At 40.7% G+C, this 13,500-nt stretch overlaps 1 protein-coding gene across 1 annotated transcript in view; it reads right to left on the bottom strand.

Moving 5' to 3' along the window:
- Positions 1-13,500, bottom strand: part of gpr37b (G protein-coupled receptor 37b) — a gene marked incomplete at its 5' end in the record, with an annotated part of 16,814 nt that continues 3,314 nt past the window's right edge. The window contains 1 exon segment of the mRNA XM_024292190.1: positions 1-2,644. Within this exon segment, the coding sequence (XP_024147958.1) occupies positions 1,826-2,644 (819 nt within the window). The 3' untranslated portion in view covers positions 1-1,825.

The raw sequence follows: 13,500 nt of genomic DNA, 5'->3' as shown, positions 1-13,500 counted from the left end.
TTTAGGGGCTACGTAGATATGCAATATTTTACAAAAGTAAAGTGTTTACGCATATGATAAAATTCTATTAAATTCAGAAACTAGGAAAGGTAGCTTTGCGGTTATATGAAACACTTTATGGTAGTAATATGTTTACGCAATGAATACACTTCTGTGAATTTTGAGGCTGAGAAAAGTAGCTTTGCGCTAATGTGCAACACTTTACTGTAGTAAAGTAATGTAATTGATTCTGAGGTGGAGATTAGCAGCTTTCCATAAAGGGTTTACACTTTACTATCTTAAAATGCTGCAAATTGGCGTAAAGCCACAGAATTGCGATAGTTCAAAGAGCGTGTGTTATTTCCTGTCTGACAGCTTTGCTATCTAAAGGATTAATTGATCTTGTTGTTTTGCTAGTTTATGAAGAAGACTTCTATGCTTGTCTGGTATTACCAAACCCAAACTGTTGATGTATCTATTGGCAAAGTGAGTCCTTGACTTGAGTCAGAGGTAGAAAAAATATGTTAAAATTACTACCAGAAAACTCTGTTAGCTAATGAGCTAACTTTGTTAGCTATGGTAGCTAGCTAACTAAGCTAATGTCAGAGGCACATTTTGGTTGAAAACACTGCCATTTTTATCTGTTCTGCTGGTCTAATATGCTGCTCAACATGACTTAGCAAAGAGACACAATGAGTTGCTAAAAGTAACTGGTCAAAAAATGTAAACAAAGGAACTTAAAACAAAAGAGTAACTAGAGTACAGTCAATTGTACTCTTGAATGGCCCCCATTAAACTGTATTGGGATCAACAAACATGGTATACAGATCATTTCAATGTATTTAACTCAAAAGGACAGTTGGGTTACTTTTGATTCCAAGTTGAACCAATGGGTTTTCTTACAGTGCTTTCACTCAAAGAGCACCAAAGAAAGTGTACAGGATATATATACAGCCCAAAAGTGTACGGCGCAACATGATACAACATTGTAGTGAGATATATATTGTCTTGATTCAGTCGTCCAAAGTGGTTTCCTTTCCGTTATTTCCAACTTTTTGCATTCCATCAAAAAAAAAAAAATCTCTCCATTCAGTTCAATTTGTTGTGTTTGGTTGATTTCAATCATTATGATCCATTTAAAATTCTACTCCATGTTGTGGTACTCTGAGACCAGCCCAGTTGTGTCCGATAGTTCTTGATATGAAGTATTTTATTTTAAAGTAGAATCCTGTAGTAGAATCTCCTTATTCATTGTAAGTCTTGTTACTATATGTACAACCATATACACATTTAAATGTGCACTTGCAGCCAGTAAACAAGGTTGAGTCCTTTCAAAGGCAGTGTGAGTTTAGATGTTCAGACATTGAAGAGTTCTCAGTCAAAAGGATAAAATAATTGATCAGTCGGGTCTCCATATTGTGATTGGCACTGATTATCTCCCAAGATAGAACTGCCAAACTTTTCTTCAATGTAAACTCTTGACTAACTTAAAATAGTGTTTGTTGTTTTGTTTGGTCTTCAAACGATATGCTATTTTCTGAATCTGAGGACCAAGATTAACAACAACTGGAGAAAAGTTTGAACATTTTTAGGCAAGATTGGTAACTTTTTTATATAAACTGTTCAAGTTTGATCAGCACCCCCAAACCATTTAAGGAAACTACTTCTTTGATATTTTTGTACTAGAAAATAAGGGCTTTGACTTTGTAGCACTAACTTAGTAAGACTTTTGGCTCAATGACATGTTTTGGTCCAACTTCAATTGTGCACATTTGAGAATATAGGTAAGCTAAAGCTCTAGTTGAATATGGGAAATGTAGGTCAGTCACTGATGAGAAATGCCCGCTTAGCAGTTGGATCCGGCAGGCGTGTAGTTACTGAGCTCCCTTCTGATAGTGCTGAATGGCGACAGTTCCAGCTCTGTCGTACATTCATGTTCGTTATCGTCACTGCCCGTAGCCGAGGATGGAGCGCGGTTGCAACAGCAGCAGCAGCAGCAGCAGTCCAGAAAAGCCCTGCCCAGTGGGCGGCACAGAAGAAGCAGCAGTGCTGGAGTCACAGCGGCCCGACAGAACAACAGCAGCTGGGAAAGAAGATGCAGGATGGACATGGTGTGCTCCGGAACGCCCGCAGCCATGTATGCAGAAACTATGTTACAGATGTTCTCAGGCACCACACACGCTCCGTAGACGATAGCCAGCGCCACAACCGTGCAGTTCATTTGGCTCTCCAGCCGGATTTGCTTCTTGTTGCTGCGCACGCTGGCCTGCTCCGCGTGGCGGATTTTGCGGGCCGTCACCAAAGAGCACCCGATGGTGAAGAGGGTCGGCAGGCAGAAGTAGCAGCCGAAGCACCACCACAGCCGAGCGCCCTCGTAGGTGAGACCCAGCACGTAGAGCATGTCAGGAAGCGAGGTGGATATCCTGATGATGCAGCGCTCAACCGGAGGCTCATCCGGGAGTCCGGCGTCCTCTGTTACAAGCTGCCGGATGAGAAGCTCGGGGAGGGCCAGGAGGAGGGCGCCGATCCAGATGACTGCCAGCTTGGCAGTGGTCGAAGTGCAGTTCTCGATCATCTCGTAGTACATCTGGACATTGGTGGCCGCGCGAAAGCGGTCGATGCAGAGCGCGCAGAGGGTGAAGGTGGTAACGCCGAGGGAGGCCACCTAAAAGCAAACAGAAGAAGAAACGTTCTGAAAATGTCATAACCTAGCTTCACTTAAGTCATTAAATGCACATTAAATGTTGACACAATTAGTCTCTGAGGTCCTGTAGAGTTCATAGAATTGACTTGATTGAGTCCCATTGCCTCAGCAGTGATGTTTATTAAAGCACTTAGAGCTTCAGCAAGAGAATAATAACCCATAATTACATCAACAGGCAGGTGAGCTGTTGTGCAAATAATTCAAGCGCTGCGGCGACACTTTTCATAGTCAAGGCTGTCATTCTGTCTAGAATAAAACGAAATTACTTAATTATGTTTGATAGAAAGCATTTGATTTTCAAATAACAAAGAACGGTTGCTGGTAAAGCACTGTACTTATATTGTATTAGCCTTAAGGTGCACATCAAAGATGAACAATGGAGGCCTTGAAGCTTTTCTTATCTTATCCATAAACTGTGTCAAGCAAACATATTAAGGCAACAGAATGCGTTGTCACTTGTCTGAGAAAGAACAGTGGATTCATTTCTGATGAGAGTAGCAACATCTGTTGTATAAAAATTAAATGTGAACACATTTCCTCTCCGTGTGAAAGCATCTGCTGGATTATAAACCCCTTTGGCAAAGAAAACACCCTCCAAATTGTTTTTCTACGCCTGGATTTGAATTTGTGTCCTTACATGAACCACATCTTTTCAACAAGCCTCTCCTTTCCTTCCTTCTACTCTTCCACAAATCTCTCCTTTGATATCCTTCTCTTCACCTCTCCTGACCCTTAGTTTCCGTCCCTAGACTACTGCTACCATTCATCTCTACATTCTGAATGTATTACAATTATAAAGGTCTTCTTGGATAGATATAGATGTTACGTTGTATGGGACAATGTGTGTCGGAGGCCTGCATACATTTACTGTGACACACAAGAGCCCTAACCAGGCTAATGAAGGGCAACCACATGGAACAACAAGGAGTAATTGGGGTAGAAAACCTCCACAGCCTGCAGCACAACAGTGACTACCGTCAAGTGACTTTTGGACCGGGATGGCTCATTACTTGTCATCATGCCAACATCATTTAACCGTAATTAGCGTTTGCATCCATCCTGACTGTAAGTTAGCTCTTAAACTGTCTTCAAAAATAGTTTTCTTCTGGAAACCATGCTGTTTTTGAATAGGCATTGTGCTAAAGCTGTCCTGTGCACAGGTGTTTGCGCATGGTAAATATGTCATTGCCTGAACAAAGAGTTTGGAATGACTTTAAAAGCAGCCAGTGGAAGCCTGAAGCCGCTGGCTTTGATCAGCGTGTCAGGGCGTAGAGCACGGGCAGGACGAACAAGCATGGCTTTGTAGTGGAAAGATGAGATGGTCAAAGAGACATGGGGGAGGGAGTTTAGGTTGGTGGGGCACATGCAAATGGGTGTGTCAGAGGCTCCAGTAAAAGAGAAAAACAAATATATTAGAAAATGTAGAACAGCTCAATAAGGTGGAGTTGGGGGGGAAGTGGTAGGAAGAGGGAAATACGCTCTGACACACTGAGAATGAGTAACAATGCTAATGTGGCATTTGGTCCCAGCAGAGGCCTTGACCCTGCCATGTTCGCTTTACCTGCAGCGGAGCAAACAGGCCTGACAGCTTCAGGCCTGGAGGGCTTACTAATTATTTCAAACAGTAATGAAATAATAGGTGTTGGAAAAGTAATTACCTTCATTAATTCAAGTACTGCACTACAGCAGAATATGAGGTGAGTGCATATTTTAGTGTAGCCACTTCTCTAGCCATTTCATTTGTAATGAAATACTTTATAGTTTTCAGTTCTGACATTTAAAAAAATGTAATTATGCACTTTTAAAAATTATAACATTCAACGCAAATGAAATGAAAGAAATTATTTAGTTGCACAACTTAACAGACGACAAATGCATTTCATCAATTCAAAATTAAGTATTAGTTTACGTTTAGACTTTTTGTACTTCTTTTTGTACTTCTTAATTGTTAATCAAAATGTTGTATTTTTTCCATTTTGAACAATAGAGAAAATTTACAGGAAATCAAACACCCAAAACTGACTGTTAGCATGTCATGCTAACAATTTAGCATGGATTTGCAGAAAGAAAAAGGTGTAAAATGCTTCATACAGCAATTGCCTAAATGACCAACAAGAAATGTAACTTTATGAACCAATATAAATGAAAATACGCGCCCCCCGCCCCACCCATATTGATGTTCTGTAGCACATGCTGCTAAGGCTAGCTAGCTACAGTGAAGGGTTCATGTAATCAACATAAAGCAGCGCAATGCCTGAATTTCCGCTCTAATTCCGAACTACTAGAATTATATAGTGCGGGACTAAATAGTGCCCTGGATTTTAAAAACAATTCCGACACAGTGCTCACTACTTTACTTTCATTTTGCTAAACATCAGATATGACGTCACAATTTCACAAAATGACAATCAAATCAATATGAACATTTCAGAACGTCTATTTGTGACTCCACCGTGTTCTGATGATAAAAATGAGGATGGTATGTTAAAAAAATTACATTTAAACATGTTATTTTTATGGAAAAGTTGTTCAACCACAATGCATTGTGGTCTATATTTGCTAATGTAGTGAGCATCGATGCACGCTAACATCTTAGCACTATAAAATAGTGAACGCACTATATAGTGCACTGAGTGGAGAAGGAATTCGGACATGGTGTTACCTATTGCAATTTTGCTAATTGCGTTAATGATTGAAGAGTCACGGTAGTTTAAGAGTGTTTGTCAATTTTCTCTTATTGCTAAAAGCTCCAGTGTTACAGAGTTTAAAAGACGATAGTGCTAGCTACCAACTTCACAACTGTCGGAAAATGTGTATGAATAAAGTTAATTGTTTAAACTATTGAAGATGTCAACACTCTGGTTTTAAGAGGTAAAAGGTGCAACTACCAAGAATATGCCATTTTTATGGCTTTGACTTTAATTTTGGGGGTTTCTTCACCTATTCTCTGAGAAATAAATGAAAGTTGCAAAAACGAGTACATTTTGTTCTGTGCACAGCAGGTGAAAAAGATATTTTCCTCCAGTTCCATTTTTCATAGTGGCCTGTTAACATCTTTTAAGGCTTCTGAGATCTGGTGGCATTAAAGCTTGTGCTAATAATTGTGCCGTAGTAAAAGGTTTGCGGAGGATGTGCAGCCACGTGTGGCTACATAGCTGCCATCCAGGTTAATTGACGTTAACGGTTGATGAATGAGCTGATGTCAAAACACGGCACAGCGAAAGCTAAAAGTAATGGCGTCTGGGTGGATGGGGTTATTCCTGCAGTGGTATTTATTCCAGGTTGATTAGGTGACCCAGTGCAGGCTCCAGCAGACCATAACTCTAACCAGCAAGACTCTGCCTCTGACGGCAACCATCAGTCAGCTGGCTGCTTAGCCAGGTGAATGTGGGGAGGTAGACTGCAAACCTATTTGTGAATTTGGGTTTCTGTTACAGTACATGAATCCACATTACTGCAGTTATTTAAATTTCGTGGGCTGTGTGCATTTTGTTCTACACAGTGACCTTAACTGGATTGTTTTGCAGGGCTCGCCGTACGATGACTAAACCTCATTATTCTTCCTCACTCGTCAAAGTAACACAACAGGAAGCGGTATGTAGTATGTGTATCTATTACACATTCTGAATTCTTCTTTTCTTTGGTGGACAGGAGCTTTAGTAATTATTTTTAATAGAAAATTTGCTTCTAAATATCCATTAAAAGTATGTCAAAATAAAACATTACATTTTTATCTGATTTTTCTAGATTAGATGACACAAATTTGTGAGTTGTAGTCTTCATTTTTTCACCTTCTTCAAAAAGTTATTTGTAGCCTTGATTATTTTTAGCATTAAATACATCAGTTTCACTGAGTTAAAACCAATTTGTATCACTGTCTGACACTAAAATATATTACTCAGATTGTCATCCACCCGATCTTATGGTGTAGTAGTTTTCCAACCCTGGTCTTCGGGGAGCATTGTCCGGCAGGATTTCCGTGTAGCCCTGACCTATTACACCTGACTCAGCTCATTATCAAGTTCTGCAGAAGCCTTATAATGGCAGTCATCAAAAGCAGGTGTGTTTGAACAGGGAAGGATAGAAAGAATACCCAACAACAGTGTTCCCTGAGGACAAGGGTTGGGAAACACTGCCTTAGTTACTTGCACTGGTACGGTTCCAATGGATTTTTGGATTGTCCAGCCCCATGGAGGGTGGAAAATAGGTGAAACCACATCTTGAAGAGACCCCAAGTGTGTAGTTCCCTTAAAGCTCATACAGCTACCTTAAGTCATGAAAATAGAAACGTGTGATTGCTGTGCGTGTGGTAGGCGTATCGAGAAGTATTTGTAGGGACAAGTCAAGTTCAAGCAAACTTTCTTGTTCTGAACCAAAGCTTGTAAACAAAACCACGTGACTAAAGACCTCTTCACTCATTGGCCAGGAATTACAAGAGAGGGACAAAGCAACTTGAGGTGGAAAATATGGAAGTCCTGTGCTGTGGAATCTTTAGTATATTTGACTGATTCCAACTTTATATTTCGCCGACCAATTTTGAATGTTTGTATCAGAGTCAGGGACAAAACTTGTTTTGGTACAGCGGAGGCAGGCTACAAGGCGGTTATGACTATGAAGGTAGTATGATTACTTTTTATCACAGATAGATTGTCGAAAAAACAGTGTGAGAAACAATGTGTATCACTTTAAAAGTTGTTTTAATGAGCCTGCATTCATCCGACCACATTTCAGTGAGTTGCTGTGTCCTATCGTTGTGGTTTCATGGCATTGTTTTCAAGAGAATTCTGCTAAGGAACTTCAATGTGGCTTTTGGGATGACGTCACAGCACTGGACAAAGAGACACAGAAAAGCACGTAAGAAGCGTTTTTAGCTGTGTTAAAACAAAAGTTCTAACGGGTAAGGAAGTGGACCATTTTTTCCGGACTGCCTTGTATCCAGATTTAGGAATCTCAGAGCATACCAAAGTTCAGTCCGATTGGTAACAAACTGAGACGCCTTGAAAGATGGGTTAGAAAGCAGTTCCTGGTCCCAGACTAAGGTTGGCTTAAATGTATTATGCAACACTCTAATAGGGTGAGAACTGGCTCTTTACTGACCTTGTCACCACTTGTGTTCGACCTTGAAACCTCAAACACAAGTGGTGGGGAAAACTGTCTAATTCACAACGTTGTTATATAATAGAGACGTAAGAAACACGCACTCATCACTTGAACAGCACTAAGGGGCTCCTTGTGCATGATTTGAGGGGTTTAAAAAAAAATCTGTACAACGTGCCTATCCCTAACCCTATCCCCTACTAGGTATGAACTAGTAGGGGATAGGCCTTCGTGCTCACAGAGCGGTCTGTGATCTTAAACTTTTATTACCTGCCTACTTCGTACAGTTTTGCCCATTTTATGTCCACAAACAACCTATATCCACCCATAAGGGCAGTTCTGACTAAGGATTGATGAATCCCTGAAATCAGGGATTTTTATTCACTTGACAGTTTGAATTATAGCAACAAAAAAAATTGGTTTCAGCCTTTTCAGGTAGAGTTGAAACAAAAAAAAAACCTTGAAAGCTGAGAAAGAAATCCATACTATTCTTCCCTTTGTGCATGTCTGAACATCTATGGACTTGCCGCGTAAGCACCAGAAGAACTACAGTCCTTTCCTTCACTGAACTGCAAGTAATAATGCTTAGTCTTATTGTTTCTCTCAGGCTGCTACAGTGAGATGTGGACTTTCTCTTCCTTTATATTAAATCCTAACCTGTGGCAGGTTCCTTTTGGGCATTAAAAAAAGCAGTCCATGCCCTTCGTACACAGTACATGCTGGAAGAATCGAGTTTCAGGTCATTGATTCTTCTTATGCGATTGTTGCACTGCAAGCAATTAAAGCATTTGAAGGCTTTCATCTTTTTGCATTGTGCCCAAGTCTCTGAAGGCAGATCTTGCAGATCTGTGCCATATTAATCTGAAACTGATATACTTGTTTTCCCTCCATTTTGTGCACTTTCTATGTTTTTTTTTCACTTCTGACATGTATCATTTTGGTTAACCAAACCCAAATCTTGTTTCAGCAATGGAGAACATGGCATCTATTCATCCGTGGACATGGGGCTGGCTTCACGGACCAACCCACATGCATAATGTAGAGCCACTAATTAGATACACTGAATAATTTAATTGACGTGATCATTTATGGGCCGTGTAGAGGCACTACCAAGAGTAGTATTTGTAACTCTATAGCTAACGTCAAGCACATTAGAGAAATATATGAATGAGGGCGACCACATGCTTCTGCGGTGTGTGTGTGTAAATGTGTGTTTGTGTGTGCACTCCCCCTGGGGCTTGTTTCTAATCACAGATAGCTGATGCAAAGAGAAGGAGGGGTTGAGGGGAAAACAGCCGCAGGCAGTGATCAGGAAAGGCAAGGCCATCCCACCCATCTGGAGGATCAGCACATTGCTGACTATGTGTGTGTGGGTCTGTGTGTGTGTGTGTTATGACAAGAAAGCACAGCAATGGATGGACCTTAATTTGAAATCCACTCTAGAAAAAATGTGATTATATCTATTATTATCTATAAACTTATGGAAGTTTCACTTTGATTTATGGGGTTGTTAATATTTCACGACATATAGACGCTCTGTAAAGATAGAAGAAACTTTATCTGGGCTTGAATTGACCTATTACTTCACATTTCATAGCATAAAAGAACCAAAACTCCAATAGTGATTTAGTTTCTTGAGGTGTCGGTGTACGGGAGTGTTGGGATAATGAAAGTATCACGCTGATCTATGTCCTTCCATTACCACGAATTTCAACACTATACCTGGATCACCCCTCCAGTCCTTTGTGGCTCCATAAAGCTCCTGTCGTGCCCTCCTCTTTTCTCTAGTCCCTCCACCAATCTGTGTATTTCTCTGCTGTCCATTTATCTCTTTCCTGCTTTTCTTCAGTCGCCCTTTGCTCAATCTTCCCTCTTAAATCCTCTGTGCCATCTGCCGTGGTTCAGTGGATTTCAGTGGGAAACTGTGAGCTTCTCATGCCTTAAAAGGGAACATTTCATTCTCTATACCACCATTTTACTGGTACTTATATTGTTCCAAAACCTAAATGAATCCTACAGGACGATGTGCATGGAAAGATGCCATACCATACCATTTTCACACATATTTGAACACATTTGAAATCATTTAACTTGTTCAGTAGACATAGACAATGGACCAAAGATTTGGACCGTGGACGTAAAGACCTATTTTTGGCACAAACGGAACCCCATAAACCCCGGCCTCAGCTAGCCTTAAGTGGCCCCAAGGTAAATTGAATTTTTAGATCCTTGCTTTAGATGAACCCTTTAACACCAGAGCTTCTGCTCCAGTTTTGACATTATTTCAACTATCGCAACTGTTGATGTAATAAACTGATTTACACCAATCTGTCTGCATTGTATCTCTGTTGAGTTAATACAAAAAATAGAATGTTCATTAATCAATCGAAATGTTTACATGGTCTCCATAATGTCTGCATCTGAATTAGATTTTTAGTTCCAGTCTGTCGATGCTTTAATTTAGCGGCAAAAAGCCGGAGAAATGGGAAACATAAGCAAATTTCAAAATAAAAGCTTTCCTTGTACTTTCAAAATAAAACCTTTGTAAAATTTTATGTTACATTTAAGGTGACGTGCTCAGGCAATAATGCACGTCAATACCCAATTAACACCATCCTTAATTTTCATTATGAACGACAAAAATGAACTGAAGACGCAATGGAGACAATTTAAACTAACAGACGGTCGTGAGGTGTAAATGCAACATACACAACTTCAAATCAGATGATTTACAGTGATCGAATTAACGGTCAAAGATTTACGGTGTCACAGTGTGTCTTTTAGACATCGCCGGCGACATCTCCAGTGTTAAAATCCTATTCCAACTGTATTTTTTTCTATTGTAAAATTGTTCCCAGTGATCTTTTGTTTATCCTCATGTCATTTTTAACCAAAATAAAAAAGCCTGTTTCGTTTTTTTAAGAAACATTTTCCGCAGCTCATTAGAAATACGATTCTGGGTTATGGAAGCTAGCTCCGCTAATATCCCAGCAAGCCTTTGTTTACACTCTCGCATGCTAGTTTACATCTTCTCACAACCCAAGCTAACATTAGCATAATAAAACAATAGCGCACAATATTGGAGCTACCTAGACATACAATTTTAAGGCAGATACTACCTCAAATGGGAAAAATTAAGATAAATAGATCTATTTGTCTGTAAGTGGATGCTTCAGAACTGGAGGAGAAAAGTTCGGCTTTAGCACGCCCATTTCAGTAGCTGCATCATTAGTCTGAGCCCTTTTCAAGCATCCGGTTTTCATCTGCTCCTGATTTGAATTAAGAAATACTCAGAAATTCTTTTTAGAGATGAGAAAAATGTTACAAGAACATGTTAAAAACACAAAAAGACCATTTTCATTGGAGGATCTTAAAGTTTTAACGATTCTTGAACGCATGAAGAAACCTGCCCAAAACATTTGCTCACAGTATAACCAGATTTATTTTTTACTCTTTTAAAAAACTCCACTGAACTCTGGATAAAAGAGGACAGACACTCATGCATTATCTATACAAGCATTTTACTTTGCATCTGCTGTGTTTGTGTGCGACTGAGCCTCTTTAGTCTGAGCGTTAGTCTCCTGTCCATCTGCTTGGTTTAAGTCAGGAAGTTACTCCCTATTTTGTGTGTGTGTGTGTGTGCGCTTCATCAAATGCTCCTCAGGGAGGATGTTGGCCTCAGGGTGTATTATGCATGACTTTTTGACACATTCATACCCTAACAGATGAGGAAAAAGAAAACGAATGGAAGGAGCATCAATTCTCTACAGACATGTACGTTTAGCTGCACAAATAATGCAGATTTCTGATTTATATTACCTAGAAATCCCCCAAAGCAGTGACACATATGCCCTGCCTGTAATAAGATACCACACAGACACAACAAGCAGCCAACTAGAGGAGATGGAAGCTAATGATGAAAAGAAAAAGCTCCTTATAATGCATGCTGGGTTTCAAGACCATCATACTGAGTGGATGGAGCACTTGTGAACTGTATAATTGGCATTCAAAGCCACCTTCTAAGATAAAACAATGTTGAAGTACATAAGGAGAATGACCTCCTGCAGTTAGCGCCTCAGGCAACATAAAAAAATTCAAGAGGAATGAAGAGGAGTATCACCACGGAAAGAGAAGCCCCTGCATAGCACGTGTCAGTAGAAGATTACAGGAGGTTGTGATGTCTACAAGTCCTACCGATGACTGTTCTGACAGGCAGTAGAGGTGACGATCGTGAAAGGACGGGAACAGACCTTAGGACTGGAGCAATAAAAGCTGAGATGAACGTTGCCAAGCAAGATCTAAGGACAAGGCAAAGACACCCCAGGGACATGTCATGGTTCAAATGGATTATGGACGATAGCAAAAGTAAGCGATAGCTGGACCTTCGAACAACGACCAATACATCCAGGATGGAGAACTACGAAAGCAGTGGTTTGACTTCTGATAATTCTTCATGTATAGGTTAATTGGTGACTAAATTCTCCCTAGGTGTGGATGAGAGTGTGAATGGGTGTGTGATTGAGGCCCTACGACAGACTGACGACCTGTCCAGGGTGTATCCTGCCTTCGCCCATCAGTAGCTGGGTTAGGCTCCAGGACAAAGCGGCCAAGAAGATGAATGAATATCTCTTCATTTAGTAGACCCAAAGGTTCCAAACTCAATCCCTAAAGATACAAATCTTGATGTGGACCTCATGTAAATGCAAAGAAACTGTTAAGGGAACCACTGAGAGGAAGTGAGAGGATTCAGGAGGCATTGTTGAAAAGAACACCCTTAAGCCTCAATTCCAATGAGTAGTCCAGGAGGGTATTTTGAGCATTACATTGTCAAATGGACCCATTAAACCAGGGATAGGCAACTCCAGGCCTCGAGGGCTGCAACGTCTGCGTGATTTCCAGATATCCAAGACTCTACTCATGACTGATTACCTGGTTCAGGTGTGTCCAGCCAATTAGAACATGCCAGAGCATGGTATGTTAGAAAATAAGCAGGATTGGAGTTGCCTATCCCTGAAATAAACAGTACCATCAGTCCATTGAAAAGTAGAATGGAACGGTTGTGGCGGAGCTGCTGTAGCCACTCATTGATTGGCAGGAAGTGATGACGACATTAGAAAGCGCCAATATAGCGCTCAATTAAGCTAACGTTTCCAACGGTGGTAGTCTTCTTAGCCGCCCGCAATCTTCTTTGAAACACTATTAAATTCCTGTTGTACACAACGAACCAGAAGTAAAGCAAGAAAAAGACAAGCTGCTGGATGACCTCCATTGTTCTTGAACTACAGCGACACTAGTGGTTTACACCACTCGTGAAAACAAACCGCTTAACTGAGTGGAAATGCTCGCCAGAATTAACTGGACTACACCGTACCAGACCAGACCGCTCAGTTTATTGACATTTGTGTGGCCAGACGTGGTGCAGATGTAGAGCGATCGACATCTGATGGAAGGATCGTAGGTTCACTTCATGTGTTGATGTGTTCTTGGGCAAGACCCTGAACCCTACAGTGCTTATAGTTTGGCCCTGGACCGCCATCAATATGTGAAAATGTGTGTGCTCGGGTGAATAAAGCGCTTTGACCCTTTTAATAAGGTAGTAATGCGCTATACGTATAGGCCAGGGGTGGCTAACTTTCTGCCCTGTGGGCAAAAAGGTGTCTAAAAGTTTACAGAAGTCTCGGACCAGAACCAGATGTGTGGGGTGTCTTGGTAATCCACCT

This window comes from Oryzias melastigma, linkage group LG23 (genome assembly GCF_002922805.2).
Source record: "Oryzias melastigma strain HK-1 linkage group LG23, ASM292280v2, whole genome shotgun sequence".
NCBI lineage: Eukaryota > Metazoa > Chordata > Actinopteri > Beloniformes > Adrianichthyidae > Oryzias > Oryzias melastigma.
Note: the sequence above shows the minus strand (reverse complement) of the source record. Positions and strands in the feature narration are given on the sequence as shown.